Source organism: Eucalyptus grandis, chromosome 11 (assembly GCF_016545825.1).
Source record: "Eucalyptus grandis isolate ANBG69807.140 chromosome 11, ASM1654582v1, whole genome shotgun sequence".
Taxonomy (NCBI): Eukaryota; Viridiplantae; Streptophyta; class Magnoliopsida; order Myrtales; family Myrtaceae; genus Eucalyptus; species Eucalyptus grandis.
Genome location: NC_052622.1, coordinates 23,189,742 through 23,215,646, shown reverse-complemented (window position 1 = coordinate 23,215,646; position 25,905 = coordinate 23,189,742). Strand labels below are relative to the sequence as shown.

General features: G+C 40.1%; 3 protein-coding genes across 3 annotated transcripts; 1 reads left to right on the top strand and 2 right to left on the bottom strand.

The window, feature by feature from the left end:
- Window positions 1-8,698: 8,698 nt before the first annotated feature.
- LOC104425492 (VQ motif-containing protein 17) lies at window positions 8,699-23,616 on the bottom strand. Its single transcript, XM_010038184.3, has 2 exons — window positions 23,442-23,616; window positions 8,699-10,027 (listed from the first exon to the last, which is right to left on the bottom strand). The coding sequence occupies exon 2, from the start codon at window positions 9,985-9,987 to the stop codon at window positions 9,415-9,417; it is 573 nt and encodes a 190-aa protein (XP_010036486.1). The 5' UTR covers window positions 9,988-10,027; window positions 23,442-23,616; the 3' UTR covers window positions 8,699-9,414.
- Window positions 16,720-17,743, top strand: LOC104425491 (18 kDa seed maturation protein). The gene is made up of 2 exons (XM_010038183.3): window positions 16,720-16,975; window positions 17,095-17,743. The coding sequence occupies exons 1-2, from the start codon at window positions 16,868-16,870 to the stop codon at window positions 17,518-17,520; spliced, it is 534 nt and encodes a 177-aa protein (XP_010036485.2). The 5' UTR covers window positions 16,720-16,867; the 3' UTR covers window positions 17,521-17,743.
- LOC104425490 (zinc finger CCCH domain-containing protein 14) lies at window positions 18,875-23,443 on the bottom strand. Its single transcript, XM_010038182.3, has 3 exons — window positions 23,119-23,443; window positions 22,072-22,129; window positions 18,875-19,841 (listed from the first exon to the last, which is right to left on the bottom strand). Exons 1-3 carry the CDS (start codon window positions 23,189-23,191, stop codon window positions 19,064-19,066), a joined length of 909 nt encoding a protein of 302 aa, XP_010036484.1. The 5' UTR covers window positions 23,192-23,443; the 3' UTR covers window positions 18,875-19,063.
- Window positions 23,617-25,905: the final 2,289 nt, after the last annotated feature.

Sequence of the window (25,905 nt, the reverse complement as noted above, 5' to 3'; positions counted from 1 at the left end):
TCCGGCGAGAGGCAACGCGGCGAAGGGCAGCATCCGGCTAGGGTCACCATGCAGAGGACACGGCGACCCTCGCCGTGCCATCGCGCGACCCGCCACGCTATCCCAAGCGACCTCTGCGACCCAAATTTGGGTTGTGGCGAGGTCATGGGTTGTTGGAGGTCGCGGCGACCGACCTTGCCACGACCTAGGTGACCTTGCAACCTAGATCTAGGTTGCAGTGAGGTCATGGGTCGCAAGAGGTCACGGCGACTGACCTCGCTACAACCTAGGGGACCGATGCAACTCAAATCTGGGTCACGCAACTGGTCGGTGACCTTCGCCGGGGTGCCGCGACCATGCTGGCCTCTCTCCAGCCTGTCGTCGACCCATCACAACCTCGCCGGCCGATGTCAGAGAATCTGATGAAGAGGAAGATGAACAATGTGACCAACCCTTCCGAAAATGCTGAAAGCCCAAGGCAGCCGAGGACCTGCCTTTGGCTTTCAGCCTTTGGAAGACCAACATTTCTTCAAGGCGGGTTTCAAAAATGCTCCCAAACACCCAATACCTAAGCAAATGGGCTTTGGACACCCAAAAGTACTTGGCAAAGCTAGTGCCAAACGCACCCTAAAAAGCGTAAAGGGTTTGGTATGACTTTGGAATATTATAACGGAAAAAACTCAATATCAAAACCAAGTGTATAATTACTAAAATACCCTTATTTTCTTCACAATCACTAGTTTATTTATAAATGATGTATACCTTATCTTGATTATACTGGGGTTTGGGACTTTTTATGACTTATCTAATGGGTAAAATTGAAATCATAGCTCAATAAATCATTTACCAAAACACTATATAGTGCAACTCCATAGGTTATCTAAATTAGAATTCTACTATGCATGAGTTTGGATAGTGGCTGCAAATTTGATGTGGTTTATTATGCATTTCAATGTGAAATATTTGTTTATTAAAAGGTACTACAACCAGGTTGCCGGTACCCGTTGGCTTTTCGACTATTCTTCGACACCTCATCCCATTACCTAGCATTATTTAGTAAACAAATATTCGGTAAGCCATTATTACCACAAAAAGATGGAACCTAAGCTTGCTTTGAGCGTGTAATAAGTCATTTACGAATGCGCAATTATAATTACTTGCAAGATCTTCCTGATCCAATCATCCCGATTGTTTTACTGGCATATTGTCACACCAGCAATTTTGACAAAAATTGACCGAAATGACTATATTGAAATTTTGTATAAATGTTGAAAACTAAATTGGTAAAATTAGAAATTTTAGGATTGAATCATCCTCCACATAGTAGGTTTAGAACAAATTAGACATTTTTTCTAATGTTGTATATGGATAGCTTCTAATTTAATTGTGCATTATCATTCATGATATATTGTGTGCAACTAGCGACATATAGCGATTGTGTCATTTGTGATACATTTTTGGTCCATCTCACATCCTCAATTGTTCTCTTCATAAGCGAAAGGAGGTAGCTCGTATTGATTGAAAGATCAAACTCATTGAGGGTTTATTTAAGGCATCTTTGTTTGTGTTCTTTTTTTTTTTTCTTCCTCGGAACACAATTTCTGTTCTTTTGTTCCAAGGAACAAAAAAAGAACAAAAACACGTTTGTTTACACTTTTGTTCCCGGGAACAAAATATTTATTTTTTGTTCTTGAGAACATATTTGGAACAGAAACAATAAACAAAAAAAAAAAAACTTATTTCTTGTTTTTAGGAACACTTCTGAGAAACAATTTTTCTCTCTCCTATTTTTTTCTTCTCTTTCTTTTCCTCTTCTTTTCTTTTTCTTTTTTCTTTGGCTAGCGACCTCGCCGGAGTGTCGCCGGCCCCTAGAGAGGCTCGGCCTCACCTTGGCTAGGCGAGCTTGAGCTCACCCAAATCCGATGAGGCCGAACCTCGCCGGTGGCTGGGCGAGGCCGCCGGCCCTCATTGGCCGGTTGCCGGCCAAAAGGGAGAAAAATAAAAAATAAAAAATAAAAAATAAAAAAAAAAAATAAAAAGGAAAAATTAAATTAAAAAAATAATATATATATATATGTGTGTTTATTAAATGTGTATCTATTCTTTTTTTTATTTCAGGAACATAAATTTTGTATAATTACCAAACACGTTCTTCTATTCAATTTTTTTTTCCGGAACAAAAGTAATTTTTGTTTATTTGTTCTTTAGAACAATTTTTGAATAGAAACGTTATCAAATATACTCTTAACTAATGCAACGGCTCATCAAGAGTTTGTACGTGAGATACGCGAAGGTGCTTTTGGGATTAGGGCTTTGAGGAGAGTTTTCTGATTTGGTCTTTGCTTCTGGGGTGAAGATTGGAGGGAATTGTTTCCAACCACCATCTCTAACGGTGGTTTACAGGAGTTATAGTAACCCACACGCGAACTTAAAGTGCACAAAAGACAAAGCAGACAGAAACGAAGAAAGATTTACCAAACTACAGCGGCCCCTCCCCGCTGCCAGCAGCCTTTGCACAACAACCCACACAAAACCATCGCTTCCCATCCGCAGCCCCTCCCCGCTGCCAGCAGCCCTTGCACAACAACCCCCCCAAAAAAGAAAGAAAAATTGTCTATCTCCTTCTCCCTCTCTCTCTCGTCGGTCCGGGTTGCCGAGGGCTTAAAGGCCGCCGTGCGACGTTGGCCGCTTGGTGACCTCAGTTTGGCTGTCCGTGACCGTAGGCGATCATCGATCTATAGTTAAAATTGACAGCGGACGATTTTGGGGCTCGCGGCCATAGGGGCGCAGCTTGATGAGAGCAACTTACAACCTCAGCAAACGGTGTAGACACTTAAATTTTGAGACGAGGTGCTGCTTATTTTTTTGTTAATATTATTAAACAGCATTAAATGTTTGAAAGTGACTTTTACTTAACATGCTGTAGGTTTGAGGTTAGTTTCTATCGAATAGATGGACTCGTTTGCTTTGTTGGTTGATTTATTTGCTGGTATTAATTAAACTGAAATAAATGTTTTCGAGTTCCTTTACATAATATATTATGGATCCTTCATGACAAAATGTAAGTGGCGGATGAATTTGAAATATATGATCTAGAGATTCATCTATTGTCATCCAATTTGTCAAATCATGCAAATTATATAAGCATTTTATATGATGAATACACCACATGTCAGGTAACCGATCAATCAAAAGTAGAAAAAGTTATACACAAATATTTAAACCCTTTGCGTGAAATGCAATGAAGTCGTAAGCCTATCAAGTGGTACAACGAAGTCCTAAACTCTACAAAAAAGTGGGATCGAGTTTCAAACATTTCAATTGGTTCGATTAAATCTTAAAACTACGGTGAAAAGTCTAATTTAAAGAGATCAAATTGACAGGTTTTCCATGACTCGTAAGCAACTCTGGGTACGTACTTAATTACGTTTGTTTTGAAAAAAAATATTAAGGTTCAGGGTTTACTTGAATCAATTGAAAGGTACGATTGCATTTTTTATAGAAGGGCTAGGACTTAAGAATTAGGACTTTCGATGCGTTTTTTACCGTGAAAATCGAGATGTATAGCCGGCTTCGAGAAGAACATGATTCGGTATGCTTGGACACTATTAATCGGTTGATTTTGACCATGTAGTCTCTGTCGTATGTGCACCCGTCACTTGAAATATCACAGGGAGAAGATGGACGATCGAGGTCTGAAAGACACGCACGAGGCTGAGCATGCGGGTTGACTAGAAGAGTTCTTTCCAATGTTTTTTTTTTTTTTTTTGAAGAATTTTTCTACCGATTGTAAGTGGCTTGTCGTGTGATATACCATCAACCGATAGAAGCTGTCCCTGGATCAACCTCACCGGCACCGGCACCATCTTATGATTCTTGCTAGCCACAATCGCTGCCTAAGTCACTCTGGTTTTTTTACCACAGCCTAACGACCCCAACCAACATGTGACCATGGCATGGTGTTTGCAACCCCCATGTTACCACCACAAGGGATTCCTATTCCTTTTATTTCTTTGAATATATTTTCTATTCTCATTTTCACTATGCATTTAGTTTTTGTACCACTTTAAATATGTTCATTTAATAGAAGCAAAAGACACAATTTGAAAAGTCTGAAGGATCGCCCTATCTTGTTCTATTTAAATTTTTAGCCTACACCGCTAAATACAACCTTCGGGTAATAGAGAGGAACCCAACTTTGCCTGAGGTAGATGGTGTCTATCAAAATTAATATATATACAAAGCGAAGATGAGTAGTTATTTCAATGCGCATGACTAATGCGTGCCAATTGGCACCGATAAGCTATGTAGCACCAACACGGACATGTGACACGTGGCACGACACGACACGTCAACACGTCATTTCTTAAAAATAGAGAATTTCGACACGTTCCGACACGTTATATATTAGATGTATTTTTATATATAAATACATAAATAAATAATAATAAAAATAGCCTAGAATTAATTTACACAAAAATATTAAATAATATCATTCATTATTTTAATTTGTTACAATAATACACAAAACTTAGAGGAAAAAAACATTGTTTAAAGAAAAATGCTGAAATGATATTTTTAAATTTATTTATTTATCATATATAGCATTTTTTTTATTACTTCTTTCAGAGTAAAAGACTTTTAAAAAAATAAAACAATTCTAAAAAAATAAAACTGAAAAAAAAAATTGACCCCGTGTGTGTATATTTATAGCAATTTTATTACTTCTTTTATTACTTCTTTTGTGTATATTTATATTTTGACGCCTCAAGTATTATAAATTTTTAAAATTGACCTTGTGCGTGTCGGAACCGTGTGTCGGAATTCTGGACTCGCGTGTCGGAGTGTCGGACACGACACGAAGGCTTCCGGAGAGTGTCCGTGCTACATAGCCGATAAGTATGGTAAACGGACTTTAGATTTTAGATAGCATGACGTGTTTGGAGTCAACTACTAAAAAGCTCAGATGGTTTAGTATGGGTATGAAATATTATAACGGAATAAACTCGATATCAAAATCCAAACATATAATTACTAAAATGCCCTTATTTTCTTCACAATCACTTGCTTATTTATAAATATAATGTATGACTATCTTGATTATACTGGGGTTTGGAACTTTTTGTGACTTACCTAATATGTAAAATTGAAATTGGAGCTCCATAAATCATTTACCAAAACACTATATAGTGCAACTCTATAGGTTTTCTTAATTAGAATTCTACTATGCATGAGTTCGTATAGGCGATGCGAATTTGATGTGGTTTATTATGCATTTCAACGTGAGATATTTGTTTATTAAAAAAGTACTACAACCAGGTTGCCGGTACCCGTTGGCTTTTCGACTATTCTTCAACACGTAATGCCATTTAGTAAACAAATATTTGACAAGCCATTATTACACAAAAAGATGGAACCTAAGCTTGCTTTGAGCATGGAATAAGTCATCCATGGATGCGCAATTATGATTACCTAAAAGATCTTTTTAATCCAATCATCCCGAGTATCCTACCTAACACGCTATTGCGCCTATAATTTCCGACAAAAATTAGTTGGGATGATTAAATTGAATTTTGCATAAATGTTTAGAATTGAAAATGTTATGGCTTGTTTGGCATATGTATAACAGATTTAGAACTAATTGGACAATTTTCCTAGTTGTATATGGGTAGCTTCAAAATTAATTGTGCATCTATGTCATTCATGATATACTGTGTGCAGCTAGTGATGACTGTGACATATAGTGATCTCATCATCTGTGTGACATTTTCTAGTCCATCTCATGTCCACAATTGTTATCTCTTCTTGAGCAAAAGGAGGCGATTCGTCCGATATTATTGATCTAAAGATTAAATCCATTAAGAGTTATTTAACTGATGCGGTGACTCATCGAGAGTTTGTATGTGAGATAAGTGAAGATGCTTTTAGGATTAGGGTTTCCAAAGAGAGTTTTCTAATTTGGTATTAGCTTTTGGAGTAAAGGTTTGGAGGGAATTGTTTCCAACCCCCATTTTCAATGGTGGTTTACAGGAGTTATATTAACCCACACGCGAAAACTTAAACTGAACAAAAGACAAAACAAAAAGAAATAAAGAAAGATGTACGAAACTACACACAAAGCCATCGCCTAAGTCAACATTGCTTCGTTGGTAAGCCCCATCCGCAGCCCCTCGCCACCGTCAGCAGCCCTTGCACAGCCTCTCTAATTTCTGGGAATAAGAAACTACTTTTTTTACTTTTCTTTTTTTTTTGTTTCAAACCTATTCTCGAACCACTTTTTTATTCCAGAGAAATTGACATTACTAAATGGATTTTTGTTCTTTTTCCATTCTAAGATGCAAATGGAAAAAAAAAAAAAAAAACAAAGGAACGGAAGCGTTGCCAAACGGAGCCCGATAATCAGTTGATTTTGTCCATGTAGTCACTGTCGTATGGGCATCCGTCACTTGAAATACCACAGGGAGAAGATGGGCGATCGAGGTCTGAAAGACACGCACGAGGCTGAACACGCGGGTTGACTAGGGAATGTGAACGAACCGCCTTTGCCCGGACGTCAACTGGGTGAGATATTTGGTGCTCTACCTGCACTTTCCACCATATTAATTCTTTATTTCTTGTTCATACGGTCGATCACAACATTCACCATCACCCCTGGCGAAGTATATTGAATTGAGTTCCGGCGCAATCCCGCTGCTCGGCCTGGCCTTGTCTTCCTACTCAAGTCGTCGTCCTGAGAACCGTGGCGTGATTATCCTCTGTTCCGGGTCTTAATTTCTATGTTTTGGACAAGAGTCCGATCTCCCTTGAAGATAGTTACACTACCCGAATTTTCGTTCTGAGGGATTTTCACCAACGTGAGCAAATCCTTTGGAGCCTTGAATTGGAGTTTTGTACTATAAGGTTGTGAGCTCGCAAAACCCTCGATTCTTTCGAAATGGATCCAGTTCTTTCTCTAAGGGTTTGGTAGCTTGTCGTGGAATTTAGTGCAAGACCCAATTGATTGATTAACAAAAAATTATAAACAAGGTTAGGTTATGTCACATGTACATAAAATAATGAGGAATATGCTCCCCAGTTGCCTTTTGAATATGTGTTTATCTATGAATTTGAAGCACGTCTCCTCTGTCATCCTCATTCCAACTTTCATTTTGTGAATAGAGTAAGTTAGTCAGATCTACATGTCACGATGGTATTAGTACTACAAGTTGCGAGGGGTATTATAGCTTATCGGAGCCGCGTTGACTTCAACGCCAAAGTCAAACAATTATGTAAACCGACAAGCGTCGACTAACTTGTTGTATTATTTGCCCTCGCGATGCTTTATGTCGTGCTATTCAAGGATGAATTATGTATCTGGGGACATAAATAATGCCAAAGTGCGAAAATGAATAATCCAGTCTTTAATTATTCCACATTGATTGTCTCTCTAAAAGTACAGACCATCATCCCAAATGTTCCCCCAAGTACATTTCGTGCGTGCCGCTTTTTGTCCACATGACATTTTCAATGCGGTTTGCACTTGAGAGGAGGTGTCGGAATATCTCACGCTACTTGTCTATAGCTTTCAACGGATTTTCTCTGTGTGCAATCTTTTCTCCACCTAATAGCTTCTAATCAATGTTGATAGAAGTACCAAACAATACCAAAAAATGATTCATTATTAGATATATTTAAGTCACACATGATAGCCATTCTATTTCTAACCAAATCAATTTATCTATTCCTAGGAATAAAAAGCCGTTTGTTAACGTAATTTCATTTTTTCTATTTTCAGAACAAATTTTCAGGCCAGAAATAAGTTTAAATAAAAAAATGAGAAGTAAATTTTTTTTTTTTTGTTTCTGAAATAAAAAGAGAAATAAAAACTCCACCTCTTGCCCTTGCCTCTGACCCTCTATCACATTTTTTTTTTTATGATTCAAGAACCATCGTACAACCGGTGACCGGCGATGTAAACCTAGGGAGATGCTAGCGCGGGGACCCACCTCCCACGGCACTGCATTTAAGTCGCGCAAATGCGACTGCGGTGACTCAAACCTCCCCCCAATTGGAAGAGGGGGGAACGCCCAGAACCAACGCATCCACAACAGGCTCTATCACCCATTGATGTATGGAAAAGAGCATAAAATGGATAAATTTTGTGTCCTAATAAATGAATTTCTATTATGGAAAGATAAATGTTTTATTGTTATCAAACACATAAATACATCCAGAAACTTATTTAGGAATAGAAATAGAAAAGATCTCTATTTCAAAAATAAAATAGTTATCATTTACGCCCATAATACCCAACTCATTACCTAAAGCATCAAAGTGAGATTAGCATGTATTTAAGATTCGAGCTACATGCTATGCTCACGAGAAGATCTCCGTGGGGCGTGATTTCGAAATGGAAGAAAGAGTGCCAATTTCTGAACTTACTGAAGAATAGAATGATTATATCCGTGCTCTTAAAACCCAAGTCACTGCCTGAAGTGTCAAAGTGAGATTAACATGTACTTAAGGTTCATGTGACATGCTACGCGCACAAGAAGATCTCCGGGAGCGTGATTTCAAAATTGAAGAAAGAGTTCCAATTTCTGAATTCACAGGGCATGCGCATTAGGTGACTTGGAGTCTGAAACATCGACAGAACGTCTAAGAACCCATCAAGTCAGGATATGTTTTCACTAGCGCTTTTCAGTGCACTTGAATTTTCTATATCTGAGATATACCGGAGAACATACAAGTGCTTTTCTTGCAAGAAATCCATTGACACATCAAATCTCTCGTACAAGTCCTGTCGATATAGATATGCTTGTCTACTGTACATTGTATGTCAACAAAGGAAACTTCTCAGAAAGAGATGTCCATAAACCCCACATTGAAAAGAAAAACGAAGAAAAACTCCAACCCAAGAAGCCAAACCAAACAAGAACAATACAAAATCCTTCCAAGAAAGCCCACTAGCACCCCCTAGCTGATCGTATCGCTTTGCTTCCATTACATCCTCGTCGATGGAGCAAGAAGAACCAGCAGCAATCTCCACCAAAATGCAGATGCAGTATCCCATAAGCTATGTTTCATCAATATTTACAGCACAAGAATGCTCTCTCACCAAATTAATCAGTGGCACACAAGCTGCCCATAAACTGGTTTTCCATACAAATCATTTTCATTGCCATAAGATGGGTACTTATATTTCAGAAGTAAACTGTCGATCTGAATTAATAACGGTAGAATGGGGGTGTAGTGAGAAATTATTTGACATAGTCTGTGTACCGTGTGCAAAATCCTTACTCAGCAAAGAGAGGGAGAGAGAGAGAGCATGGGCATTTTCATCAATCAATCAACAAACTCTCGGTGTCTATCTCAATCCCCTAAAACCCTGAAACCAAATCTTGAAGACTCTCCACTCACTATAAAATTCTCCATCCACACACCCGCATGCGTGTTTCATGAGGAGACGTGGTGCTGGTGATGGTGATGGTGGTGATGAGCTGCTTCAAAGGAGGGGATTTGAGAAGCATCCGCAGACAACAGAGGCAAACCTCCCATCTCATACGCGAAACCGTCCAAGTCTGCAAAATCCTTCAAGTACCCACCTCCATCTCCTCCACCTCTCACCATCATCATCATCATCCCTTCTTCCTCCTTCATCCTCTCCCTTGGGTCGAACCCATGAAACAGGTTAATCTGCTCCATCTTCCTTGGTATCGGCTTCTCAGGCATGATCTTTTGATGCCCTTCTCTTTTAGGGATGATGAGCCCGGATGACTTCCTTTTCTGGCTCTTCTGATGGTTGGCAGCGCTGGCAGCGGACTTCCCTGTGAGGCGTTGCACGAGGCCCCGGAAGTTGGCGGTGTCGGTCTTTATGATCTCCGGGGCGAATATGTGGATTATCCTGATCTTAGGTTTGACTTTGGCAATTGATCTTGAGTCTCTGTGGATCCCTAGGGCAGATGATGGGGTTGAGGTCGAACTTGGGTTCCCCATAAAGGGTTGTTCTCTCAGGATCATCTCCTCCATGGCAACAAAGATCTCTCAGCTGAGAGAGAGAGAGAGAGAGGGAGATGGTGGCGGCGGTGGCGGTGATGGTGGTGGAGGAGTTGGTGAATTTGTTTGGAAGATGAGGAGAAGAGGGTGTTTTTATATATAGAGGAAGGAATAAAGAAAGATTGTTTAGTGGGGGAAGATAAGGAGAAAAATAATGATTAACAATAAGCATATCAAGCTGTCTTTTTTAGGGAAGGTTCGATCAAGGATCGTTGTCAAGCAGATTAGAGAGCCGATTCTATTAAAATAAAAGAGGAAGGTTCCCGAAATTCTCATAAGTTCAAATATGACAAAATGACTCTTTAGGTGAATTTATAAGTATAGATTTTTTCTTACATCACATTTAATGTGAACATACCAATTCAACAGTTCACACAGATTCAAAATATACAACAGTTCACACGGATTTAAAATATACGTATCACTTGTACATATATCTAATAATTTGTTATAGAGAGTATACTTAGTAATTGCCACTACGATTAGATGTGCAATTTAGGGTTTTTTTAGGACATAAGGGACCCCACCCCCGGCCCCCCGCGGCAACCTGATTGAGATGATTCTGTCATGCTGTGTTGCTTGCCATTACGGATCATGTGTCTATAACTACGGATTTTGAAACTTCAATTGAGGGATTATGGCCAGGCTTTGCGATTGTGGTCCTCAAAACTTGCCCCTAGCTTCCAAACATAAAACCCCAACTAAAAACAAAAGGGGCCAAACAAATATTATTTGTCAATGTATGTCTCTTGCGGATCCAGCTTAGGTCAAGGATCAGTTGCCAAATGGTTAGGATATACAAATACGGACTGGTACGGCAGTTTTTTTTCCTCCCTTTGCTATGCGATGCCACTACTTTGGATATCCATGTGTCATGCCTTGCACAATCCAACAGCTGTATACGTTCCCGCGTCTTTGACCTTAAAATAAAAGAAAGCAGAAGCCAGCAAGAATCATGCCCTAATTCTCCCCGGGCTAAACATGATGTCTTTTCCCAAATCGTTCTTAGCTCTCTATGAAGGAAGATCCTCTATCACGGTCGGCATCTCTATTCAGTACCTCATTCTTCTCGTGAAACTTCGTTAGGCCATTCAAAAAGTTAAATCTACTAGATGAAGATATGGTGTAATATTTAAATATTTTACCACACATTCTTAGGGGTAGGTTGGACTTTGATCTAGGGTTAAAGCAAAGAAATATGTAATTGAGGTGGCAAATAGAGGCTTGAAAAATTTGAACTCGGGATCTCTCACTGTATTTCTATCGACCCCTATTCATCTTCGACATTATATATTTCCACACTTACTACTAGGCCAAAATCTAGCCTAAATGCGAGGAACCATTATCTAACAGTTTAAACTTTAAAAAAAAATTGGGAATGATACCATAAAATCTCATACTTCTAAACTATTGATGCTTGTAAATAACTGATCATAGCATGTCACGGCATCGAATGGAGACATGGAACAGAGCATGAAATCCACCAGCTTGCTTCCACCATTTCAAGGTCACTATCTCACGAGGTTGAGGTACACCCGATGTTTACAGATCATTCCGAGAACGTGCCATGAGTGTCCTTGACTTTGTCATGATTCGTGTCGACTTCTACATTCACATCGATCAAGTAATGAGTACCCAGACGTCGGCACCTATCGATGAAACTGTAGTTTGCAAACATCGTACCACGTCTTTTCTAATTTATGGAACTAGGCCTCTTTCTGGCACTAAAGTTCGTGGTCTGTCCGTCTCACACACAAGAGTCGAACTATAAAACTAAGTAATAATTTGTTGGTTGAACTTCCTAAGACCAAATGACCATCCTCACTTTTCCAGGCATGCACGTCTACATTTTGTATATCTACCGTGATAGAAAAACATCACTTTGACTTCATTTCGTCCAAGGCAGATATAAGTGATGCACTAATCTAGCTTTAGAAACTCTTTTTCCTAAGAATCTGGCCAACAAATTAGTAGTAACGAGGGCTTTGGTCCTTTTTAGTCCCTTTTTGAAAACTGTCTTCGATATAATCAATAATGTGGATCATCCACAAGTGTTGCCAATCACCAAATAAGGGTCATTATATATAAAGCGACAAAAAGACAAGTTAAAGTTAATTACATACTCTAGGTCTTTGGCTTGCAAAGAAGGTGTTGTTTTCCGTTGATGCCATTTCGTGTGCCAATGAACTGAATTCAATTACTTATAGGTATATATGTATATAAAAACTGATTAACAACCGAGACTTCTTCTATCCCTAAATAACTTGATTATTTTTCCCTCATTTGTGACTTTATATTGTTAATACCCTTTAAATCGTCTCCACGAATGACAATTATTATCGAACCGCCGATAGTATTTGTTAACAACCTAGACTTTATATGTTAATACTATTTAATGGGAAAATTACCGAAATAGTCCTAAATATATTGTAATTTTTCCAATTCAATCCTAAATCTTTTGCAATTATACCAATTCAGTTAATGCGGCTATTTTTTGTCAGTCGATGCTGACATGGACATTGGCTGGTTGGCTAACACTGTCATGGACAATTTTTATTAGTATTTTTTTTTTCAAATTTTTTATTCTTTTTTCTTTAACTTTCTTTTTATTTTTCTCTTTTTTTTCTTTTATTTTCACTTCCTTCTCCTACCTTCATCCGATTGTTGCCGACGACCAGCTAGAGGTAGGGCTAGCGAGGGACCTCATCAACCATGGCTAGGTGACCTCACCCAAGCCACCAACTGGGCTAGCAAGGCTCACCCTTGCCGACGTTGCTCTTAGCTGAGCGACCTTGCCCAAGTCACCAGCTAGGTTGGCGAGGCTCACCTTCACTAGCCATGTGTGAGGTCAAAGGTCGCGACCTTGCATGACCTTTGGCAAGGGCCTCTAGAGGTTGAGCGAGGCTCGCCCCTACCGGATCTAGCAGGGGTCGAGCCTTCGACAAGGCCGCGACCTGCCTATGGCCAGTGAGGCTCGCCTATACTAGAGGCAGGCAAGGCCTTACCCAGCCATGAAAAGGGTGGTCTCATCGTCATTGGGCGAGGCTCACCCTTGTCGGCGCTTGCCTCTAGCCATCCGACTGGAGGAAGGAGGGAGGAGGAAAAAGGAGAAAAAAAAATATTATTAAAAAAAAAAATTCCACATCAATGTCAGCTAAATGGCTAGCGCCAGTTGGCATGCATGCAACACCAATCAATCAAAATTAGCCAAATGAACTAAATTGATATAATTACAATTTTTTTTTGATAAAGTACAATTACAAAGTTTAAGATTGAATTGAGCCAAAAAAAAAAAGTTTATGACTAAATTAGAAAAAAATTGCAATAAATTTAGAATTGTTTTGGTAATTTTACCCCATTTGATCTGTCTCAACAAATGACAACTATTATCGAACCAACGATACTACGTGCGAAATGGAGTCTTGCCTAAAACTGACGCGATTAGGCTCAGAATTCTGACATCTGATACCTAAATTTCCTTTTTTATATCGTACTTTTAACGTCACATGCGAGACGTAAAATAAGAGTCCCAAAGCCCAAGCCCATTTGTTTCTATAGTTAGGCCCTCAGCCCAACTCCATTCCTTCAACCCTGAAATACAAGAAATTGAAAACCAACAGCAGGAGAAGGGGGGAGCGGGGGAAGAGAGAAGAGAGGGAGAGATTCGAACCCTTGAATCAAAGTTTCTGCGAAGAAATTATCGTAATTAACCTGTAAATTCGTATTAGTGTAGATTTTAGTTTGCCCGGTTCATTCCAGTGATTATTAAGGTGTGAAATTGTTTGCAAAGAAACTATAGGGTGCAATGTAGTTATGGGATTTTAAAAAGTCAATTTGGATTACGGTTTGTTTGGAGCGAATTTTCAAAGTTTCATGCGTGTTGTTAGCCAATTATGAATTACTGTTTTTGGCAATGGTCTTCCCCCACCTCCATCCATCTTTTGAGTCGGTGAAATTTAGGATCTTTTAGTACTTCAAAAGAGACTTCTTTTAACACTAAACTCACTTGAATCAAAGTTTGATGGAAAGAGCTGTGGCACAACCAAACTCAACATGGTAGTACTCATAGCAGACAACAATAAATGCCTGCTACAAGCGAGTTTTTGGTTGCTGCATAGGATTTGTTTTACCACCTGATGAGTTTAACTTAATCAAGTCCTAGTTAAGGAAGTTATTTACTCAATTTTTCATATCCGTTTCTTGCTTAGTTGATATGATTTTGAGTTTGCCGGCTTAACTAACTTTGGTTGTTTGGTTTTGGCATTCTCAGTTGAGTGGTGCTTATGTTTTCTTTGATTCTGTAAACTCAACTTGAAAATAATAGGAATTAGGTAACTTATGAGTTATGAAAGAGACATCACATGGTTTGATACTTCTTTGAAAAAAAAAAAGTGATGTCTAGATTATATTTGTTCTATGAATACAATCTTGTTTGCCTTTATCACGGAGCGTTAAGCATGACCACAATTGAATATTAAATACTAGGTTAATTGATAGAATGAACTATTGCCGTCTGATTTGATTTTGATTGATCAAAGAAATGAACCACTAATATTTGATTTGATATTGTTAAATGGTTTGATATGTTTAAAGCTTTGTTGAAATGATGTAGCTTAATTTTTTATGTTGTAAGTGTGCGTGTAGCTTTTCTTCATAAATATGCATAATGAATACTTGATCTATTTTAAAAAGACACGTACTATTCAATGAGCTGTGATTTGGTCGCTCACTCCACTCATTCCTAATTTTTTTCATTTTCTTCAGCTAGCAAGCAAGTAGAACGAGAGATATATCAACAAGAAACTTTTGATGGTGGAATTTTAGGTATGAATTTAGATAGTTTGATATGCCTAGAATGAAATCTAATTGATTTTAGTTGTTAGTTTGATGAAATACATATATATTGTTTTTGGTGGACTTTAGAACTTTGATTTTGTAACTACCAACTCCCTATTTTATCAAATATATATGATTTTGTAAATGTATTATTCTTTATATTTTTCTTTGAAGAAACTATCCGGGAAAATGGGCGACTCAAACAATAGATGTCAATTTGAGGAAACGTTCATTTCTCTCATTGAACAAATCAATAATATATAGTACAATAAATTGAGCACAAACCAGAAACTACCAAAAAAAAAAAAAACATACACTAGGTAACAAAATTTATGTATGTATATTGGTTCTACATCAATTATCAGCGCCTCCTAACTTCAAAGAGGAGTGGCTTACCTGTGATGCTCTCTTGTCGCCGGACACAACGAGCTACTCTCTCGCTTTGACCACTGCGCGTTGCTCTCGTCTAGACCACCGTACTCTTGTCTCCTCCGATGCACAATCTTCCGCCGCCAGCCACTGCAAGAACTCTCGCCTTCGTCATCGCCGAAACCACCACCAACAATCCTGCAAATTTCTCCGTCTAGACCTCTCGGCACTCTATCGTTCTATTCCCATGGCCCTCTTTGTCGCTTCTCTCTTCCACCTATGCCGCAGCCCCACGCCACCTCTCCTATCTACTTCTGCCTAGCCAACCCTTGCCGCCTCTTACGGGAATGATTCTAGCATCATAATCCATCCAACGAGAAAGTATTTCACATGATAGATATATCACGTAATAGTGATGACGTGGTGTAACCAACCAATCACCATTGTCCCCATGTTATGAAATCCAATCTCACTCGGCTCCGTGTGTGTTTGCATCTCGTTTCTAATGAATCGATCATGCCACGCGTCACTACCACGTGCTATATCCGCCACACAAAATGCCTACATCCCCGCTGGTCCATCTATCTTTGAGCAGGAAGAACCACCATTGCTGCTGTCCATGCAGTGCTAAGACAGGGTGTTTCAATAGGTTCTGGGGAAAGAGCTACAACATGGGCTTCCCGTGGCAGCGGGCTCTCATGGGCTTTTCTGCCAGATAGATCTACTCAGCATTCAGTTTAGCTGGGCCTTTTTAGGCTCTTGATTTGTCCTCTTCTCTGTTACTGTGGGCGTAAGCGTAGTTATCTGGGAGATGCAGGTTCTTGGATTGGTCGTTGAAATACACGAGATTTGCCTTGGAAAAGAGAGAGATCTTGCATCTTGATCATCTTCTGGGTATGCGTGCAGATAAAATCATATACGAGATGCTAATGTTTTGAGAACAAGAAATGCTAATCTTGCATCTGGGTCTTCTTCTTTTGGGTTGCCGTGTGATGGAACCTCATCCATTTCCATTCCGACGAGCAGCAGCTCGAACACGGTCTAGTTTCGAACGAAGCAAGAATCCAAACAGACTACGTATTCAAAGAAACAAACAAAAGTCAGCACAGCACACAGCAACAGCACAGCAAGATGTATTATATATATTGGTCGGTGCAAGATGTATTATATTGTAGACCTAACTCCAACCCAGAAAAGAAACCCTAGGAGAAAAGGCCAGCGTCGTGTCGCCACAGAGGTCGGAATCGCCACGTAACCCTCCTGCGCCTTACAGTTAGTCCTGTTTCTCGCTCCCTGTCCCCGTGACCAAAGCGGATAAGGAAACCCCCCAGAACTTCCGTACAAACGACGATCCAACCCCAGATCTTCCGCTGGTCCAGGGACGCGTGTCCTCGATGCAGCGATAGTTCCTCCCTCGCCTTCCACGTAGGGAGCTTCGCTGTTCCACCTGTCGCGTGGACAAGACGTTGCCCGCTCTATTTAAGGCCCCCCAAGCATTGCAGTTACCACTCGTCTTCATTGTCATCAGCAGCAGAAGCAGGAGGAAGTGAGTTAGAAGTCAAGTCTTGCGATCCGATTCGAGTGCGATTTGTGGAGTGTGTTTTTGGGTTCTGTCGTTGTCGTTGCCGCAGAGTTCGAGGAGAAAAAAATGCAGCCCATGAAGAACGCGGCGGCTTCGGCCAAGGAGGCGGCGGCCAACGTCGGCGCCTCCGCCAAGGCCGGCATGGAGAAGACCAAGGCCGTCGCCCAGGAGAAGGTTAGCCTGTAAATGATTGCGATTGATCTATACGTGTTGTACATCTCGAATGTCACGAGTTGCATGGTTGAGTTTCGGTGTGTCTAATAAATTGGTTTGTCTTTGGATTATGGTGGCAGATGGAGAAGATGACGGCCCACGATCCTGTCGAGAAGCAGATGGCCACGGAGAAGAAGCACGAGCGGATCGATCAGGCCGAGCTCAACAAGCAGATGGCCCGCGAGGAAAACGCCGCCTCCAAGCAGTCCACCGCCGCTACTGGCCACCTCGCCAACACCACCACCGGCCCCGGCACCACCACCACCACCACCACCGGCACCACCGCCACCTACCCCACCACCGGCGCGACCGGCCGGCCGACCGGGGCGCACCAGATGTCAGCCCTGCCCGGCCACGGCACGGGGCAGCCGGTCAGGCAGGTGGTCGAGGGTGTGGCGGGGTCCCAACCCATCGGGACCAACACGGGCACGGGGCAGACGACGGCGCACAACACCCGGGTTGGCGGGACCGGGCAGGGCTATGGCACGGGCGGGGCCTATAATTAAATCAGAAGCGATGGGGGACGGAAGGGGGAGTGTAGATGAGTTGGGTTGCTATGGTAGAGGAGTAATAAGGAATCGTATCGTACGAGTGTGTTTCCCTTCTTTGAATTGCGGTGTACTACTAGTTTCCAGGTCACTCTCGTGTTTTGGGGAGGGTGTTTGTGATTTGTAAAGATGCATTTTGCCCATGGTTTTAATAAGACAAGATGATGTGTTCTGCCCCTAACCAAGTGAGAATTGATGTTGCATTTGTAGTCTTTATTGTCAAAATCTGGAAAGTAGGAATAAATTGAAACAAAAGGGTACAAAAACAGTTCTATTATTAGGTGTTTAGGAGCTTTATTTCTGTAATTGAAGACTGATTAATATCAATGACGTAAGTCTTAAGAGAATTTCTGGTGCGCTTTATTTGTCGAGTGCGTGATCGAGATATAGCTGAAGCATCAGGCATATTTATTGGTGCGCCAGGCGAGGGAAGTATGCTTAAGAAACGGGGGTAAAATGTTCGACGCGATGTGGGTACGAATATTATAATTGCATTACATAGATCTACAATACCAAATATGTCAAATTAAAGTCCTAATGTTTTGTACCCTACATTTTACCATAAGTACAATCATAATATGATATGACGATTACAAAACGATTTACATTATTTTTCAAAATGACTGATCTTCATGTAACTCAGATTCAATTCGGGGTCTTGAGATGAGGTATATTAAATTTTAGAAGAAAAATAATTGGTATATATTTGTAGGTGGAGGATGGACAGAGTATCTCATCTTTTCATATCGCAGTCTTAATCGTTGTAATGAGATCATTCTATTTGCAATAATGAAGCCCTTCCAATGCTCTGCATATCTGGCGAAAATCGAGCTGGTGTAACTATTGGCAACGTTGAGTACGACGTGTACGACATTTTGCTGGCGTTGACCCTATCATAAAAGAACGAAAATTTAACAAAAAGAAAAAAAAAAAATCACTCCTCATTCAACTATAAATCTCTCTTTTAGGGCATCAACTTGGATTTCGAACTTGAAAAATGCCGTCCATATCGCACTCAACTATCGTCGGATGATCCGGCTGTTTGATTTGGTCGAATTTGTTGCTCTAGGGATTTTATTTAGATAATTTGTGAAAGTAAAACGACTTGAAGCCGAATGGGACCATTGGCAAAAAACACTTCCAGAAAAGGAATTAACTCCAAGACACATGAAGGCATCACTATTCTTTTTCTTTTTCTTTTTTAACGAAGAAGGCATCACTATTCAGATGATCATTATTAGAGCTGAATGAATTCACGGTCAGACAGCAATCCGTGCAAGCATATGAAAGCCTACCGAATCAACACACCGAGTACATCAAAAAGCTCTACCATTACCAAAGCTGAGACAATATCTTATCAAAGTGATTTGGTAGCCCCAAAATTTAAAGAACATGAAATACGTAATGCTACTAACTCAGATACTTAAAAGGCTCTCCCTAATACAAGGCTGCACAACAGATCCTCTCTTACAATTGCACTCTCAAAACTCCACAGATTTCTTCAAAGTGCAGTCTTGCGTAGCTCGGCAGCTCCATGCGCAAAGTGACACCTCTCTCCAAACGTGCAAGACCCTTTGACGAAATTATCACACAGCTTCGTCTTGTAGTTGCTGCCAGGAGGGGCTGGGCCCCCAGGCCCTCCGTGGCCCTTTGAATGGCCGGTTAGTGCACTGATGTTGTCGATCAGCTCCCTCACCATGGTGCTCGCTTGCTTAATCTGCTCAAATGTTCCTTCGAATTCGATGTTCCTGAGAGCTGGGTTGCTCTCATGGTCCCGGATGGAAAGCTTAGCCCCCGTCTGGCGACAAATCTGCTTTGAGTTCACACCACCCTTCCCGATGATGGCTCCAGCCAGAGAAGCATCAACGCTGATTTTTGCAGTGGCAGACGCACCAAAGCTAGAAACAGGGCCAGGTGGTGGTGGCAGCGGCTCCATCCGCCCACCCAAGCGGTGGCTTGTAATGGGTCCTGTAATGGGTCCCATTGAACGCGGATCATCGAAAGATGGAGCAATGGGCTTGCCAAGCTCCCACTCACCGTGAGCAAAATGGCATTTGTTGCCAAATTTGCAGCCTTCTGCAGTGTTATACTTGTTGCACATCCGAGTTTTGACAGCTGGCTGAGATGCACCCGTGCCATTTTGCAGGGGTGGAGCAGCCATATTTCTAGGTGCTTGGGGGACAGCCGGTGCCAGGTTCATCATCTGGGCCACAGCATTGTAGCCACCAGGCACATAGTGCAAGAAGTGACAGCCCTCACCAAAGGGACAACCAGCGATGCTGCAATCACAAAGCATCCCCCACTTAGAGACAGTACGATGAATGCCATAAAATGTCAACGAAACAATGATATCAAGTTCATCAAATTACATGACTCCACTGGATCAAAGTGCATGAAGTGGTGATTTTCACAAACTAGATAGATGCCTACAAAAATGCGAAAGAAAACCAGCAACTTTTTGTTTGTGCACAAATGCCAGCAACAACATCCGTTTGCCATGGATAGACTCAATTTCACAAACTAGAAAACTAAGACAAAGTCTAAATATGATAACTTCAAAATGTTCCACCAAAAATATATGAGACTCCAAAGCAATATATTTGACCTGCAATCGAACTAACAACATTTGACAATGATCGTGCTTAAAACTTTCCACAAGGTATAGAATACCTTTCAAGGCCTACCCACCAAAAGGGAAAAAAGATAATACACAAGCTGAGAACATAGAAGAATAAATTATTATCGTTTTTTTTTTTAACACTAGGATTAAACTTCATTAAATCTGAGTCCTTCAAGTTAGAAAATCATCGTGTCAAGAAACTTCCAAGATAAAGATGCAAATTCCATTATTGGTAGGAGACTGAGGGCACATTCGTGCCAGATTATGTAATAATTAGTTATTTGGGCTTAGGCCACATCTTTCACCAAAAAAAGAAAAAGAAAAATTGATGCAAGTTCCAGAAGACACCAGCAATATGTGAATTTTGGGTTTCTTCTGATAATAATGATTAAAAACAAAGCATTACACAGTAACAGCAGTTATATTTTTTTTCTTTTGGTAAAAATAACAGCAGTTATATTGATAAAAAGATATACCAATATTGCAAATGGATATTCAGCCAGGTAGTAACATGTTGGGAAAAAACTTCTAACAGTGATTAATAAGCCCTGGGTGCAATATAATGTTCACAAACACTTTATCAAATATTGTAGACAACCATTATGAAAATTCATCCATGAATTGAGAATGGTGCTATGAAGTTTTATATTAGACTGACACATAAAATATGGAACTGCAGCAACTTAACTACTGTCATTCTCATCTTCCTTACGTTTCAAGACCTAGTTCTCACTAAATTCTAGATTTTCAGGTGAGAATAAATGGTATACCAGCAGATTCACATGACTGTGGAACATACGAAAAATTCTTGTTTTCGAATACTAAAGCACCAACTGTCAATTCAGAATTTTAATACAACCTTGCATCATTGTGAATATTGTTGTCTCATATCAGAATACGTATAAAAAATGGACAGAAACATATGCTGAAGGAGAAAATCCCTCCACTATTGCGATGCTCATTCTTTCAAGTTGTGATTGAAAAAAGAATTATTACTGCATGAGCTATGCAAACTGATGTATCAATATTCATTCACGACACCAAGAAATGGATTGAAATCAGACATACATGCAAGAACTCATAGAAGCAATTCTGAAAAGAAAGAGAAACAGTCGGAAAACGACTGTAGAAAGAAGAAAAATCCTTGGATCCCACTAACCGCAGCTTCCTCCATCTACTCCAAAATAAAAATTGCAACCAATTCAAAAAGACCTTGGACATGATCTCATTTGGTATACCTATTTTCTAGTCACACATGTACTTCTATTTAACAAGTATGATGACAAATGAGAATTATCTTCCACCAAAAGGTGGAAATTTTAGTATGCCAGGTTGTAATTCAGTCCAAAATGAGCATGGCTTGAGCTGATTAAGACAATTCAACACTTAATAAATTGTCAATCTAATAGATAGTTTATCTTCATGAAGAAGTGCAATTTCTATTCAAATGAAACTTTTTACATGCTACAGAGGAAGTCTGTAACGTTACCACATTACCTTGTTTGTGGATACGACTTACCAATTGACAGGTAGATATATAGCCGTGTAACATCCAGTACAAACTAATTAATATGAGATTTATTATAGAAGTCCAATAAGGGTGATCTAATCAATTAAACTTCGAATAACTTCCTTGATCCAATAATAGGCAGCCAAAGTTCATCTATCTGTACTGCATGATAAAGCAGTATCTCCATTATATAGCTTTCTTTAACATGGTTAACCAAGGCATAATATGTACCTGTATGACACTTAAATGTCCACTTCATTAGTGAAATCAAGTAATTATATCTCTGGCACTTATAATTAAAATTTTCTAAGAACTTGTAAACATTATTAAGAGAGTATGGAAGTTTAAGATATTTAATTAGATAGGAAAGGATATAAACCTGAAAAACTTTGTGCATGGCTTCGATTTGCTTCCTACACCAGATAAGGACTCCAATTCTGTTACAACACATTATTAAGTGTTCTCAGTTAAAGATTCTGTTGATTTCAAATCTGCTTATCAAAAACATAATTTCAGGTAATTGTATGACCTTTGGTAAAAACCGAGATTCTGGAGAACAAGTTCTTTCTTCATTTCAAAGTTCATGAGCAACATTGCAAAATCAAACATTTTCCTTGTAACGAATGCTCCAGGCACTCCTGAGCACTCTGTTGTTTCATACTAATGACGACACTAACATGACTGCTCTATAACTGGCGCATAATTTTCTTATTCACACTTTATAGTACTCCCATCAGAAAGTACATCATAAGAACCAGGTGCTATAACAACACCAAGCCACAATTCATAAATGCGCACTCAAAGCATCATCGAAGGAGTTATATTCATAACATGAAATAGCAAGGAGGAACCGGGTTCATAAGTCTCTAAACAATATGTCATCGTAAAGTTCACCTGAGGCTAGATGACACAGGCATGGAATTCAATAAGGTAAGAGGTTCTTTCATTCTACAATTCTCAGTTGAGTCTTCGCATCATTCACTCCTGAAAAACCTTTTGTAGCTACAACCTATTAAACAGATCTTTTATGTTTTCTTTATTAAAAAAAAAAAAGAAAAAGAACTTGGCAAACAACTAACCAACACTTTTAATTCCTAAAGCACCACAAATTACCCAAATTTTCCAGCTCCCGGCTCAGAATAGGGCAAACACACAAAAGCGACCAGAAAAGGGGGAAGAGAGACGCAAATTGGCGACAGCTGAAGTCAAATCAACAACGCTCCAACACCTAGGAGTTGCCAAGAATACGAGATGCGGCATTGAACGACTAGGCATGACTCGGAAACTACAAGGCTCATACATTCCCCGACGATTTTCTCACCGACCAAACAACAGAGCAACCACTAATCCCAAGCTAAGAAAGAAAAGCACGAGCTCCAGAACACGCGAAACGACAGAAACAAAGAAAGGACACAGGGGGACGAACCTTGCTTGGGCTTCTTGAGCCCGCCATTAGCGTACGAGCCGCCTTCGGGCCTTCCTCTCTTGCGAGTGTCCATGGACGGAGACACAGATGCGAACAGAGCGTCGACACAACAGCCCGCAAGAACGCCTCCGAGGAAACCCACTAAAGAAGCTCGAGCTGGGAGCTACTCCAGCAGCGACGAAGAGGAACCGCACCGCGGAAACCGCCCTAGCTAGCGAGCGCGAGCCGAACCAGGGAAAACCCTAACCCTAGAGGAACCAGGAGGGGGTTCGCTGCTCGTGCGGACTCCTCAAGCTGCAAGAGAAAGATGAGAGAGAAAGAAGAGAGAGAGAGAGAGAGAGGGAGAGAGAGGGAGAGAGTATATATATAATCAGGAAAAGGGAGATAAAAATCGGAGCTTGGGAAAATTAGGGTTTCGTGTTCTTTTGAATGTCTCGATTGGTGTTAATGAATTGACAACATAGATCGGGGAAGAAGAAGAGGGGATAGATTTCGACGGTCGTCATCGGCGATTCGATACGACGTCGCCGGGCCCGTGGGTTTTTGGGAGCGGAAAGGTTGTGGTGGCGTCCAGCTGGCGCTCACTCCGGTTTTTCTCGGATTGGGCCTTCTTTTCGGAGCCCATGAGGCTTTTGAGAGTGGAGGGCCCCCGACCCGGCCCGGCCCATTAAACCGGTTCGGCCGATTTGGGGGTGCGGTCTTAGACCGGTGCTGGCCGGTTCGATCAGATTGCCGATCCCGGTCCAGGCTGCGGGAGCCCCCGGGTCCCATGTCTGATGGCTGAGTGCCTAGGTTTGAGCGGTCGATATAGTCTGGCACCGACGAACATTGAGTTGTATTTCTGAAGAATTTCTAAATTATGGCGCATTAACTGTGAATTAATCTTAACCGTTCTTTTTATCTTTTTATTTATAAATCACAATAGGGTTCTTTTTATCTTTTTATTTATAAATCACAATAGGATCCTATTAGCAATCGTTTTTTTTTTTTTGGCCAAAAGTACCATATACATCTATTTTCCCTTCATGACCTCAAATGGGCAGATACCATTCAATTTATTTTCCTAATTCTTTCAGAACCACCGTCATCGATTGTTCCCCTTTCCGCTTATGTTCTTACAAAGAAAAAAAAAACGAGAGAGAGAGAATTAAAAGACAGAAACTAAAAAGCGGCGTGAGCAAATAATATATGATCTAGGAAACAGACTTTATTTAGGAATGGGAAATATTTCCTTCTTAGGGAGCACAAAAACCCCAAAACTCTTACTTAGTTTAATCAATAATCAAGTATCAACTCCCTATAAAAAGCATAGACTAGATCAAGACGAGTATTTCTGAACTCTTTGGTCACATTCTTCATCCCTCACCAGACCAGCGTGAAGATTGTTGTCAGCCATTCGGTAGCAATGGAGCAAAGCCGAAATCGTCCCGCCCCCACGAACAAGGACCTCGTCATCGAGCCGCCGTTCACCCTGTCGCCGGCCGAGTTCATCGGTTTGGATTTGTACGCGATGGTCGCCGGGTTCGAAAAAGAGGACGACATCGACAAGAAGCTTGAATCGAGAACAAGGGCTTTCCGGCTTTCCGGCGAGGATAGCACTCCTGAGGTGATCAAGAAGGTTCAGAGCCACCCTAACTAGGGTTCTCTCACATTTCGTACTTCGCTCAGAAAATTGAGAACTACTTTGGGTTGAAATTGGGAGGGCTCGTGGATCATCACTATCCGAAAAAAAACAACGTCTGCAAGTGTAGTCTTTGACTAGAATTTGAGTATATTTTGTATCCATGATACAATCTTTTCTTTTTGTTGTAGAGCTCGGATTCGATGTTACTTGAATATTATAGTATAACTCGTTGCATATCAAATCATGTGAGTATGTTGTAGGCATGGTTAGCAGTCGAGCGATTCCTATTTCGTATTTTAAGATTTAATTCGACTCGATTCACGGTCCAAATAATCCAAAATTATCGCATGAATGTGCAAAACATTAATTTCAATAGGCTTTTACCAAATAATTGGCAAGTTTACCAATTCGATATGAACCGATCAATTCTCTTTATTTTTAGTTTGTTACAAAAATTCATACTTACAGATAATATTATCTTTTGAAAGTGAATCTCATCCCTGCTATTCCCTACCCAGAATTACTAGAATGAATCTAAAAAATATTATTAGGTTCGGGCCGTCGGGACCCCATCCCCAACGCTAGGGTCCTGGGTATGACATTCAAGCGCTTAGGTTTGAGCAATCAAGATAATTTGGTAATGATGAATGTCAAGTTATATTTCAGAAAAATAGTTGCTAATTTTAATGATTCTAGCGAATTTCAGTATATATGTTTCTTTAAATATGAAAAAGTTCTCTGCTGACTCATTATTTATCTAGGAAAATATTTTCAAACCGGTTAATTTTCCGCCAATCAGGAATAGGAATAGGGTGCAAAGTTTATATGGAACTATTTTCGGTTTGTTCTTATTAACTAGAAGTGCATGGACTTTATTGCTTTAATGATGTTGGGTAGTCAGAATTTCTTAGAAGACCAACTATTACTATCGGATTATGGAAACTTCTTGACAATGATGATCTTCAATCTTAGGTTTAATAAAAAATCAGTAGAATTAATTTTATAAGTACTGTTAGATTTATATAGTAAAGCATTAAGACCAAAAAAAAAAAAGTGGATATCATAATGGCTTGTCTTAATTTATCTATTTTTAAAATTGTGGCGTATTGACTGAAAATAAATCTTAACTTTTTATTTTATTTTATTTATAATTTATGAGAACA